This window comes from Aspergillus puulaauensis, chromosome 4 (assembly GCF_016861865.1).
Source record: "Aspergillus puulaauensis MK2 DNA, chromosome 4, nearly complete sequence".
In the NCBI taxonomy this organism is placed as follows: domain Eukaryota; kingdom Fungi; phylum Ascomycota; class Eurotiomycetes; order Eurotiales; family Aspergillaceae; genus Aspergillus; species Aspergillus puulaauensis.
The window spans coordinates 3,388,696-3,401,357 of NC_054860.1; the positions used below are offsets into that span (position 1 = coordinate 3,388,696).

Here is a 12,662-nt window from a genome sequence, read left to right on the forward strand (position 1 = left end):
GGATCTCTCAGCAATGGATGCGAGCGAACGGATCAAAAGAAACCCCGAGGGGCAGTAGCAGGAGAGGAGAAGCACCAGAAACCTGATCCTCCTCCGGCTCAAGGCGAAAAGAGGGAGAAAAGCGAGTGAGGGGCGAGCCGTGACGGTATGTCATCGCCGGTCTTGGCGCTGGGAGCCTCAGGCACGTGCCGCCCGCCGAAGCCCCGAAAAAAACATCATCTCAGCCCAGTTGGGGAACTCGTCGTCTTTCTGCCGCTGCCCGTCCCCGGTCCCCTCGCCTCCCTCGCCCGCCCTCTTCGTCTCGGGCTGTTCTGTCGATTTCCACTTGTTAATTTGTGGCTACTCGAGTATCCGGTTTGTATCTCTCCGCTTTTCTAGCTCTCTTTCACATCACGGCCTCCTCCCTTCCGTGCGTTTTGTCATTGGCGCACCAAGCTAACACACCATCTCGTCTCGCCCTCCAGAATTACCCCGGCCGACAATTCCCGGTACAACTGCAACGAAATTTCGCTTTTCATCAACCTAGCTGCCTCGAGGGATAATGGCTGCCTTCTAGGCTCAGCGTCCCCTCTCGAACCTTACTTCAAATCCTCATATGGCTCCCATTGAGGCAACGCGCGGCTGAAATAGTCAAGGCGGCCATTCTACGTGCCTGGACATGATGAACCATCACCTGCCCGCAATGCCCCATGGGCAGCCACCCATTCCTGCGCCTCGGCGCCAGCAGGACGTTCCTTACGCGAGCGGACCTCCCAATATGCGGTCGCCTCCCGCCTATATGGGTTATCCGCCTCAGATGAACGGCCACCACCCTCCTCCGGCCTACCCTCCGCACCAGTACCCGCAGTGGTATGCACCTTTTCCACCGATGCAGATGCCTCCTCGTGCATACCCCAATCCCTACGCCCCGGCATTCATATCTTCCTACCCTCCACAACAGCCCCTAATGGCTCCGGCCCATATGCCGCCACAATCGCTCCCTCTCCAACCGAGAGCTACAACCCCCTTCCAGAACCCGATGTCGCCGTCCATGGGTCCTGCTCCTGGAGCGCTTCCGCCACAAGCCCAGTCCCCTGTGGTTATGCCAGTTCATACACCTAGCCCGGCTACCACGTCGTCTCCTGGTCCGGTCCCGGTCAACACTGTCCCGTCGCCAAAAGAACCCTTCCGAGCTCCGGTAAGATATTTCTCGCTGTTTTATTAGTCCACGCTTGATAGCTAATATGAATATAGCTTCCATGGCTTTCAAACCCCGATAGTCCTTTCCCAGCCAGGGCTCCCCGTAGACCGCGCAAGACCCGCAATCTGCAGGCTTCCTCTCTTTCAGTGGAGCTTCCTATGAAGGATGGACAAGGCTCTCACAGGGGTGGGGAGCCAAGACAGGCCAAGGCTCAGCAAGCCGAGGTGCAGACGCCATCTGAGCCTCAAACCCCAACTTTGTCGGCTGCCCCATCTATCGCGGATTCCACCCAGCCCACGACCCCGTCTTCAGCTGTGCAGAGCTCATCTGCGCGGCCCCAGAGCCAGTCCAAGACGCCGAAAGCAGCCGCTCCTGTTGTCCCCGTTGTCCCGGCCATCCCAGCGCCAAACGCCTCGCGTCGTGCAGCCAAGAGCGACGCTGCTAGCCGCCCCTCCGAGATATCGAAATCGACTCCAGAGGTTGCTGGCACAGCCGCTGAAGAACCATCAGGCGCAGCTGAACAGTCAAACGAACCGGCTGAGAACAAGCAAGAGGTTCCCGCCAAGGCCGCGGCGCCCAAGTCGTGGGCAGACTTGGTTCGGAACAAGAATCTTGCCCGGGCTGCGGCTGGCCAAGCTGCTCCGTCGCCAGGAGTAATCAATGGTGCCGGAAAGCCCCGAAACCAAACCATCGCGGATGTTGTTGTGAACCTGGGAGATGATGTTTCTCAGTACAGCGACAAGGTGACTTTCCTTGAACCTAGAGGCCTCGTCAACACCGGCAATATGTGCTATATGAATTCGGTTCTTCAGATTTTGGTTTCTTGTGTGCCATTCTACCAGTTGCTCGACCATATTGGGAAGCGTGCGTCCCACAGTATTCACAGCGATTTCCCCATGGTGGATGCTTTAATTATGTTCATGAAAGAGTTTCGTGTCATTGATGCGGCCGACGACGAAGAGCAGCTGCGGATGAGACTAAAGGCGAACGAACTCGAGCAATACGGGGAGGCGTTCACCCCAGAATTTGTCTACGAGGTTATCCGGCAACTGCCGCGTTTCCGGGACATGCGTCGCGGGCACCAGCAGGATGCTCAGGAATTCTTGGGTTTCCTCCTTGAAGAAATGCACGAGGAATGCGCTCGCGCGGCCAAGGATAAGGATTTAGCTGAATCTCCTACGACGAGCGTTACCCAATCCGCATCTTCTACTGACGGCGAGGGTGCTGACGGGTGGTTGGAAGTTGGCCACAAACAGAAATCCGCTGTTACGCGCTCGTCCGGTCACATTGCATCGGAATCTCCGATCACGAAGATCTTTGGCGGCAAAATCCGATCCGAGTTCCGGGTACCTGGTAACAAGGCGTCGGTGACTCTTGAACCGTACCAGCCTCTTCAGCTTGACATTGGTGCACCCGATGTCCACAACATTGTGGATGCTCTGAAGGGCTTGACTAAGCCGGAAAGCATTCAGGGAGACTTCAACTCTTCGCGCGGCCCCAATGTCACTGCCACGAAGCAAGTCTTCATCGAGAACCTTCCCCCAGTTCTTATTATCCACCTGAAGCGGTTCCAGTATGATAGTGTTACGCACGGTACCCAGAAGATCTGGAAGAAGATCGGATACCCTCTTGACCTGGAGATCCCGCGAGAGGTGTTCCCTCCCCACAGACGTAATGTTATGATGGCCCAGGGCGGTCTTCCGAAATACCGACTTGTTGGAGTGATTTACCACCATGGTAAGAACGCCAGCGGCGGTCACTATACCGTTGATGTGCGTCGCCAGGAGGGCCGCGAATGGATCCGTCTCGACGACACCGTCATTCGTCGGATCAGGAGCGAAGATGTGGCGGAAGCCGGTGGAGAAGAAGACCCGAAGGTGCTGGCCACTGCGTTGGAACAGCACAAGCGCGACAACTCGCCTGCCAACATTTACGACCATATCGATCAAGGCGAGCAGTCCGACGATGGCCGAGGCTGGAGTCAGGTCAATGGCACGGGCTCTGGCCACTCGAGCAAGAAGTCCACCTCAGCCGCTGTCAACGGAACCCCTAACCCATCCGGAGCATCCTCTGGTGTCCGCACCCCACTCGGACGATACGGAACCCGGGACAACAAGGTGGCGTACTTGTTGTTCTACGAGCGTATCCCATGATAGCGTTCTCTCACGAGAGCGGCCCATTTCAACCCTGGGAGACAACGACGCTCTGAAGAATCGACAGACGCTACCTTCAACAACTTACCTACTTATCAACGAACCCCCATTGTGCAATCTGATCAGTTGCACGACTGTCTACTTTTTGATCGTGCACATGATCGCCCATCTAACTCCCGACTTTGATCAACAAATATTACACCGAAGAGACCAGTCATTGAGTTCGGAGGCGCGAACTTTTTTGATTGATATGTCTTTTTCGGCCATCTATTCCATGAATTACCGGTGGCTGTATGCTGCTTCACATCTACATCATATCCGCTCATCTATTGCATGATATGATATCTTTCCCCTTTGACCTTGACCTTTGACTTGTGTTTAGCACTATGCTGTATCTGGTGGATGTCGCTCTGATATATACCCCCAATTTCCTCGCATAGCCCATTTGGTTCACCTCATTGACGGCAGCATGTCTGATGCACCGTGGCGTGAGGCGGGATTATAACGACTGCATGAATTTCCTTTCATAGACGTGTGCGTGTTATCAAGAGCGTGGCTGATGTTGTTTGAGACGAGGATATCACTACTTGATAGGTGTGTTGGTGAGGAGGAGGGATGTGGATGGCTGTTTCTTATGCTTATACTAATGGCGGCGGAGGTTGGAGTTGGTTTCATTGGCAGGAAAAGGAGAAGAAGATAGGTGCGCGGATGAGATACAAAAGCATGCTTCAATAAACAAACTTCATTTCAATCTTGCAGTAGAATTCAGCCGGCACCAATGCCAACCCCACAGCCCGTGGCCGAAACGGCAAAAGCCCGGCCTGCAGAACGGCAGCTCCTTGGCCTGCAGCTTTGTTTCATGCACTTTAGCCGTAGATTAGGCAATATAGCGTTCCTCACCATCACCATCACCAGCCATCACCATATAAGACAGTCCCCCGCTGGCTGTCGGGAATATGGCAATGTTCTCTTAACAATCAACACAATGGGCTTCAAGATTTCTACTTTTGCCAGCGCAATGCTGGCATCACTCCCAGGCATCGCAGCCCAGTGCTCCCTCCCCTCCAGCTTCAGCTGGACCTCAAGCGAGGCCCTCGCCGAACCAAGTTCAGGATGGGCCTCGCTCAAGGACTTCACAACCGTAATCCACAACGACAAACACCTCGTCTACGCGTCCTACTACGACCCAGACACCGGCTACGGCTCTCTCAACTTCGACCTCTTCGCCAACTGGACCGACATGGCCTCCGCCTCCCAAAACGCCATGAACACCGCCACCGTCGCGCCGACCATCTTCCGCTTCGCGCCCAAGGACGTCTGGATTCTCGCGTACCAATGGGGGCCGACGGCGTTCTCGTATAGGACATCGTCCGATCCCACCGATGCAAACGGCTGGTCTGACGCGCAGCCGCTGTATTCCGGCAACATTGACGGCGATAACTCAGATACGGGCGTCATCGACCAGACCGTCATCGGCGATGAGACGGATATGTATCTCTTCTTCGCCGGCGACAACGGCAAGATCTATCGCGCGAGTCAGCCCATTGACGACTTCCCCGGTGATTTCGGCACAGAGGCGGAGACGATTCTGTCGGATACGCGCAACAACCTGTTCGAGGCGGTGCAGCTTTACACCATCACCGAGGGGAGTGAGTATCTGATGATCGTCGAAGCGATTGGGTCTGGGGGCCGGTATTTCCGTGCCTTCACGGCGTCGAGTCTGGGCGGGGACTGGACGGCGCTGGAGGGGGCCAACACAGAGAGTTCCCCCTTTGCGGGCAAGGCGAATAGTGGCGCGACTTGGACAGATGATATCAGCCACGGGGATCTGGTGAGGGTCAACTCGGACCAGAGGAATATGGTGGATGTGTGTAACTTGCAGCTGCTTTATCAGGGGAAGGATCCGTCGGTTGATGCGGACTATAACCTGTTGCCGTATCGGCCGGGGGTGTTGACTCTTGCGTAGTGATGTCTGAATAGGGCTTATACATACACTCTAACTAACCAGGGGCAGATGAGCGACTGAATGATGTCAGATGTACATATAGGCCTACGATGCAAATAGTGAGCTTCCTAGTTGTCCAAAGAGATAAGCTAGATCGACAGCATATATTCTAACCTGTTCCCTACTCCGTACAAACGACGTAATGCTGGTTAGAGGCGGTTTGAGAATGACAATGACGCAGTCTCTGTATCCAAGATGCGGAATGAACAAAACGCGCAGGGATGGATCTACAGAGAGAACTCAAGAACTCAATCACGAATAAGCAATGTCTGGGTTCGATATTGCACCATCGTCCGTATTTGAGTTCTCGGAGTCGGGCAGAAGGCTGAACCAGAATAATTTATATACAGAGGACACAAGGACTAAAAATTAGATCACAAGCCAGACATCCGAGGGCAGAATCCATGATCGACGAGCACACCATCCTCGTCTCCCCGCGTGTCTGGTTCAGGCGTTGGCATGTATAGCATCAAAGTGGGTCGTGATGGCGCGATGTGGCAGATCCAGCCTGCCAGACAAGGGCCTCACCCTGCATTCACCACCACCTCACTGGCTGCATCCTGATTAGACTTAAACCCGTGGGCCATTTAGCGCGCCATGCTTTCTTTTTTGCTCCTTTTCGCCTCTCGACCCTGCCCTGGCTCTCGGGCGAGAAGTCGCCAGGCCAACTTGGCTGCACCTGGGGCCCTATTCGCCCGAGAAGGCACGGCTTGACTTGGGTCAGGCCCAGGTCCAAGCTATTGCCAATCCTTTCTGATGCTCAGCTCTGTCAATCAGATGCGATGTGACTGGCTCGGCGTCGGCTTGGTCCGAGCTTGGTAGCGACTGTCCTGAGGTCAAAGTCTGGGGATCCCCTGTTTCTGGCAGCAGTTTCTTTCAGAAAGAACATTGTCCTCGTCTGGAGCGAGAAAATGCGATCGCGATGCATGAAACCGGCATCGCTGCACTCAGTTTGAGTGAACTGGGCTGATAGAGGATAGAGTATAATCGAAGACTAAACCAAATCTCGACCGTCCGCGATCAAGCACCTCATCGCAAGGATGAATCAAGTCATTGTGGATCGCAGCATGCTCATTCGCCATATCCAATATTATTGATTCCTGCCAGGAGGATCTCGATGCAGCATGCCGTGGCTCCATCGCATTTAAGCATACTTCTGCCCCGGCCTGTCCGTTCGCTCGGTAGCTTGTCTTGAACTGCTGTTCGTCTTGTATCTGTATATCCTATATATCTGTATACCTTGTATATTCTGTAATAGGATATCTTTGTTTCATACTCCTGCCTGGACGCATTATGTCCCTACTTTCCAGGGCTGATGTCGACACAGGGTCGGTCAAGCCGCCCTTGTCGCAGACAGTTGGTTATATCGTCGTCGTGCTCATTGGAGTTATCATCGCTCTAGGTAGGACACTCTTAACTATTCCATGGCTAGGCTAACTGAATAGTGATGATGCTGGTTACCAAGGTGCTGAAGAAGACCTCTGGAGAAGACAACAAGAAGACAGAGATGTACGTCAGCCATGCGTTGGATATGATATACCCATGCAGTGGACATGATATACTGACACGTACAGGTTCATGACGGCAAACCGAACAGTTCGAACTGGCCTGACTACATCGGCCGTCATATCGTCCTGGCTATGGTCGACTGCCCTGCTCGGCTCGTCCTTTACTGGCTACGACTACGGTGTCTCCGGTCCCTTCTGGTTTGCTGCTGGCTGCAGTCCGATGATTGTCTTCTTTGCCCTGCTCGGTATTTCGTGCAAGCGCAAGATCCCTGAGGCGCATACCTCGCTTGAGGTGGTTCGCATTCGATATGGTATGTCTGCTTTGGGTATTATAATTACTACAGTACTGACTTTATAGGCCGCGTTGCACACGTTGTGTTCATGATTCTGTGTCTGATCAACAACATCTTTGCGAGCGCAAATATGCTCCTCGGTGCTTCTGCTGTGATCTCTGCAATGTACGTGTATATTTACCTATGGTAGGGGGTATCGCTGACAGGTACAGGTCCGGGATGCACATCATCGCATCGACATTTCTGCTGCCAGTCGGCGTCACGGTCTATACCTTCGTCGGAGGCATCAAAGCAACGTTCCTGACGGACTATTTCCACACGACCATCATCCTGATTATTGCCTGCTACTTCTCGGTCAAGGCCTTTGAGTCTGACCAGATCGGGTCTATTGGGAACCTGTACGAGCTGCTCAAGGAGGCTGCTGTGCGCAACCCGGTCTCTGGGAACGCGGGTGGAACGTACCTGACCATGACATCGAAGGATGTAAGTTAACCAGGTTATCTTGTTAGAGGCTGGTCCTGACTATTTAGGGCATTCTGTTTGGAATTCTGCACACCTGCTCCAACTTCGGTCTTGTTATTGTATGTCCCCATCCCGTACCGACATTCCCTGCTAACCCCCGTAGATGGACACCAGCTACTTCATCAAGGCATTCTCCGCCTCGCCCAAGGCCGTTGTCCCTGGATACACCATCGGCGGAATCATGTACTTTGCCATCCCCTGGGGTCTGGGCACCGTGATGAGCTCAGTCGCTCTGGCACTCGAGAACCAGCCCAACTTCCCAACCTTCCCCCGAGTGCGTCCCCTACACACTTCATATGCCTTGTCCAAATACTAATATTCCACAGAGAATGACCTCATCCGAAGTCAGCAGCGGCCTTGTCCTCCCCTACGCCGCAATCACCATAGCTGGAAAAGGCGGCGCAGCAGCCATACTGCTGATGATTTTCATGGCCGTGACATCGACGCTCTCCGCGCAGGTCATCGCCGTCTCGTCCATTCTCAGTTTCGACGTCTACCGCGAGTACTTCAAGAAGTCGGCTACAGACCGGGATGTGATCCGATCCAGCCATCTGGGTGTTATATTCTTCGCTGCCTTTGCGGCGGGATTTAGTACCATGTTGCATTATGTCGGTGTTGATCTAGGCTGGACTTTGTATATGCTGGGTATGTCTGCCACTCACTCAACCAAGCCTACCCAACCCTACAACACCAGAACCATATACTAACGAATACAGGCGTCGTAACCTGCCCCGGCATCTTCCCCATGATCTTCACAGTCCTCTGGCGCCGCCAAAGCAAAGCCGCCGCAATCCTATCCCCCATTCTCGGCCTCGCCACCGGTCTCGCCGTCTGGCTATCCACCGCAAACCGCTTCGGAGGCGCCGTCTCCGTCGCTACAACGGGCGAAGTCCTACCTTGCGTCTACGGCACCGTCGCATCATGCTTCTCGCCAATCCTATACTCCGTGCTGATCACAGCAGTGCGGCCCCAGAATTACGACTGGAACGAGTTTAAGCGCGAGAAGCTTGCGCTGGAGAAATTGGGGAGTGATCTTACCACGGCTCATCATGAGACTGAGAACCCCGAGTCTGACTCTCACCTGCAGAGGGATAGAGTTGACGAAGAAGAAGCAGGCGAGCGGAGTGCTGCAGTGGACGCACAGGAATTGAAGCGATGGGGCCGCATCGCGGCGTTCTGGTCTGCGGCGACGTTTTTGGGCCATTGGGTGTTGTGGCCGTTGCCGATGTATGGCTCGCATTATATTTTCGGGAAGAAGGTACGTCTATCACTCTCTCTCTCTCTCTCTCTCTGCTACTTATAGAGTAGAGTGCTGACTTGGTTAGTTCTATATTGCTTGGGTGGTTGTTGCCATCATCTGGCTCTGGGCCACGCTGTTTGTGGCGACGCTGTACCCGATTTTCGACGGTGGGTATCAGCAGATCATCCAGGTGTATCGGGGTCTTCGTGGACAGCAGCTAAAGACGGGGGCTGCCAGTGGGAATGGGAAAGATGCCCAGGGGGAGACGTCGCCGTCGAATGGGTCGGTTAGTGATGGTGCCGTGAGAGAGAGGAAGGAGACGTCGTGAATTAGATATCCGGTGGATATATGATAGCTTGGGAATGTGATAGGGGTTGGCGGCTGTTTTATATTAGAATTAATTGTTCTGTAATATTTGTCTTGATTTTGAATGCTGGCGTGAGGAATAGATAGACTCTACTTGATACCCCAGCAAGCACCGTCTACAATTAATATTTTGGTCGCTGTACATCTGACTACTTAAGTCCGTGCTAATACTTTGAATACTGTAGTAGGAATTATGTTATATGTTTTATATGTTTTATATGTTTTATATTTTATATATTTTATGTGGTGATCCGGCAGAGTCATTTCCCGCCTCGACGTCATAGCAGACAGCCACTTTCAACTCTCTCTCCAACAACCTCATTCATAACTATCCAAATGAAGGAAATAGCAGTCCTCGGCGCAACCGGAAACCAAGGCGGAGGCGTCGTGCGAGCACTCCTAGAGAAGACCTCGCCGGCATTCACCGTCCGCGCCATCACCCGCGATGTGTCGTTGTCTGGGGCATCAACGCTGCGTGAGAGATACGGGGAAACAAATCGCCTAACATTCGCAGCAGCAGATGTCTATGACAAGGCGTCTTTGGTTAAAGCGTTTGAGGGTGTTTATGGCGTGTTCGCTGTGACGAATAACAGACTCCCCGGGAAGAAGATCGAGACGGAGGCTGATATGGCTCATGAGCTTGATGCTGGGAGGAATATTGTCGATGCTGCCAAAGTACCTTTTACTCAGTCGTAATTGTTTTGAATATGAGTTGACTTAGAAACCAGGAATGCGGCGTCCAGCATTTCGTCCTGAGCAGTTTGCCGAATATCAAGCAGGCGAGCAATGGCCGATTCACCAAGGTCTTCCATTTCGACAATAAGAATCAGATCGAACAGTGGGCGAAGAATGAACTCCCGGCTGTGACTGCATTGCATCCTGGTAAGTTTGCCATGTTGATTCTGGTCCTCACTAACCGATGTAGGTCTGTTCTATACAAACATGCAGTGGCCGCAATACTGCAGGCGCAACGGTACGTCCTGTCCGATTTTCCTTATAGCGACGAAGTATACGTTCATTCTAACAGCCCATATTCATGTTCAGCCGACGGCACAATCCGATTCTGTCCCCCAGTAGACGGCAACAAACTCATCGACTGGGTCGATCCAACCTACGACATTGGCGTCTACGCAGCCGGTAGCTACCCTCTAAACCACCTCAGTTCATCGAATAAAACTAACTCAAACAGAAATACTTGCTCTGGGCCCATCCAAAACCGCCTCAAAGACATACCCCGTAGTCTCGCCCAAATTCCCCTCAACCGAGTTCCCGACGGTTTTCACCCGCGTAACCGCACAACCGGCCACATTCGACCCGATCAGCCTCGATGAATGGGGCGCTACTGTTGCTGCGGCTGCAGGGAAGGGGTATGAGGAGGATATCCGGCAGATGATGGAGTGGGTTGGTGTTGCGCCGGATGAGAGGGTTTGCTATGGGACTATGGATCGGGGGGAGGACCGGGCGTGGGAGGATTTAGGGGTTCGGGCGAGTACGTTTGAGGAGTGGCTGCGGAGGAGTGGGTGGGGGCGTGAGCTTGGAACCGTTTGAATTGGTTATCAAGTATGAATGGTTATCATGTCAAATATTTGAGTCGATGGTTGATATACTGGTATGCAACGGACAGAGGGTCCCTATTGTCAATTGATCAGGGATGCAATTTGGATACCAAAGCGTCTATCAATATAGTCTCAATATTTAGAAGCATTCATTGCTCAGGATCGGACGAAAGGACGCGCAATGGAAACATGGCAAGGTTTAATCGCCACGAGGCGAATATAGAGTAACGGTTGTGCCAAAAAGCTGTGCTGTGATAAGGTAAGATAATAAGGTTTCCCAACTGAACCAGAACAGGCAAAAGCAGAGTGAAGTAACCTAAGTTCGAGCCGATCGTTGATGTTCGATCCATTGATATTCGGCTCTTTAACTCTGGGCCAACTTCGGGCTCGGGCTCGGGGGCCGAGATGAGACCGGATGCACGACTTGCCGGTTGATCAGGGAGAGAGATGTCGGTCTAGAAATTGGTGTTTTATCGGAGATATTTGCTTGAGTTCTACTCTACGTGGACTGTACTTTATGCTTGACGTCTACAGTCTAACTCGGAAGAGCACGCAGGGAGATTGAAGCACAACAGTGTCTACCAGAGCAACCATTCCATAACTACATAACTATATCGGTCGCAGGAATGCCGACACGAGATAATGACACCGTACGTCCAGAGGCAAATTACAGGACTGAGTTGGGAACTACCGTGAAGAGGAGTCGAGGGCAGATTCGCCTCCCCACGTTGTTGAAGTTAACTTCCGGATCAGCAAGGATGAGCACTGAAATTACAAGCCAAAGCTTGTCTTGACTGTGGAGGATCATGCACAGCAACCGTGATGTTGACTTGTTGAGACTACTGTAACGTCGTTGTTGACTCGGGGGAGGTTTCCATGTCCTGAGCTGACCAGTTTATTGATTGATCTGTGACGGCGAGGATGGAGGATCTCTGTATGAGCTCATCAGCAGACAGTGAGAGAGGAGAAGAAGCTTTTGTTGGGGAAGATGTGCTGATAATGATATCGCACTGACTCTACAGTGGGGCCAAGGTGTATCTGTGATATCGGGGCTCACGCCGCCGTGCAGGTGCGAAACGAGGAGGATTTGAGGGGTTCATCACTTCATGGACATGATGATTCGAGCTTGGACAAGAGCACGGTCCCTGCTGATGACGATCGACGTTTTTGACTCTGGAGATGCAGTGCAGGAAGCGCTTATGCAGGCCGGTGTGGTGGCTGGCGGCGCCTGTTTGGGATAATGAAACACATCACAAACAGCCAAACGGTTACAACTGCAACGGTCAGCTGTTTCCAGTCCGGTTTCCAGTTTAGTTTCCTGTTTTACCGGCATTGGGTGACGATCCCTGGGCCATGCTGGACTTGAAGCATAGATTGGCATCCCGAGACACCCTTAATCAACCATGCTGCAATCGCCTCAGCTAAGAGTGCACCGTGTAGGGAACTGTTCGGAACTGTTGTCGGAACTGTCCTCTTTAATTATGATTCAACTGGAACGACGGGGTCAACTTTTCTGAGTCAGGGCTGGTAGTCTATAGTCCACTCCAGTCCACAATGCGGAAATAATAGGCGCATAGTCTGCTAGACGGCTCTAGTCTGCTCATAATGCCCCTGGTACTCCGTATAATTATAATTAATCTGCTAATAATATTCGCCGGCTGGAGTCGGACTTTTGAGCGAGCCAGTCGACATGCAGCCCTCGGCATTTCACTGGCAGGGACAACCGTCCAATTTACCAAATAATATTATAATACGGATCAATCAAGATTCAAGCTGGTCCATTCACTGGGTCTGGGACCACTACACGTGGAGCCCAACCATGCTTTGATCTGCCGGAGA

The 12,662-nt window shown here is 52.7% G+C and overlaps 4 protein-coding genes across 4 annotated transcripts; all 4 read left to right on the forward strand.

The window, feature by feature from the left end:
- Positions 1 to 658: 658 nt before the first annotated feature.
- APUU_41302S (mRNA-binding ubiquitin-specific protease UBP3) lies at positions 659 to 3,333 on the forward strand (the record flags this gene model as incomplete). Its single annotated transcript, XM_041704469.1, has 2 exons — positions 659 to 1,177; positions 1,234 to 3,333. 2 exons carry the CDS (start codon positions 659 to 661, stop codon positions 3,331 to 3,333), a joined length of 2,619 nt encoding a protein of 872 aa, XP_041557052.1.
- A 985-nt stretch (positions 3,334 to 4,318) lies between these two features.
- On the forward strand, positions 4,319 to 5,299 carry APUU_41303S (uncharacterized protein; the record flags this gene model as incomplete). Its single annotated transcript, XM_041704470.1, has 1 exon — positions 4,319 to 5,299. One exon carries the CDS (start codon positions 4,319 to 4,321, stop codon positions 5,297 to 5,299), a length of 981 nt encoding a protein of 326 aa, XP_041557053.1.
- Positions 5,300 to 6,631: 1,332 nt separating this feature from the next.
- APUU_41304S (sodium:solute symporter family protein) lies at positions 6,632 to 9,229 on the forward strand (the record flags this gene model as incomplete). The annotated part of the gene is made up of 10 exons (XM_041704471.1): positions 6,632 to 6,740; positions 6,784 to 6,847; positions 6,913 to 7,157; positions 7,205 to 7,304; positions 7,352 to 7,622; positions 7,670 to 7,720; positions 7,765 to 7,935; positions 7,988 to 8,306; positions 8,378 to 8,919; positions 8,987 to 9,229. 10 exons carry the CDS (start codon positions 6,632 to 6,634, stop codon positions 9,227 to 9,229), a joined length of 2,115 nt encoding a protein of 704 aa, XP_041557054.1.
- A 374-nt stretch (positions 9,230 to 9,603) lies between these two features.
- Positions 9,604 to 10,815, forward strand: APUU_41305S (NmrA/HSCARG family protein; the record flags this gene model as incomplete). Its single annotated transcript, XM_041704472.1, has 5 exons — positions 9,604 to 9,942; positions 9,996 to 10,149; positions 10,193 to 10,240; positions 10,312 to 10,404; positions 10,457 to 10,815. The coding sequence occupies 5 exons, from the start codon at positions 9,604 to 9,606 to the stop codon at positions 10,813 to 10,815; spliced, it is 993 nt and encodes a 330-aa protein (XP_041557055.1).
- Between the last annotated feature and the right edge of the window lie 1,847 nt (positions 10,816 to 12,662).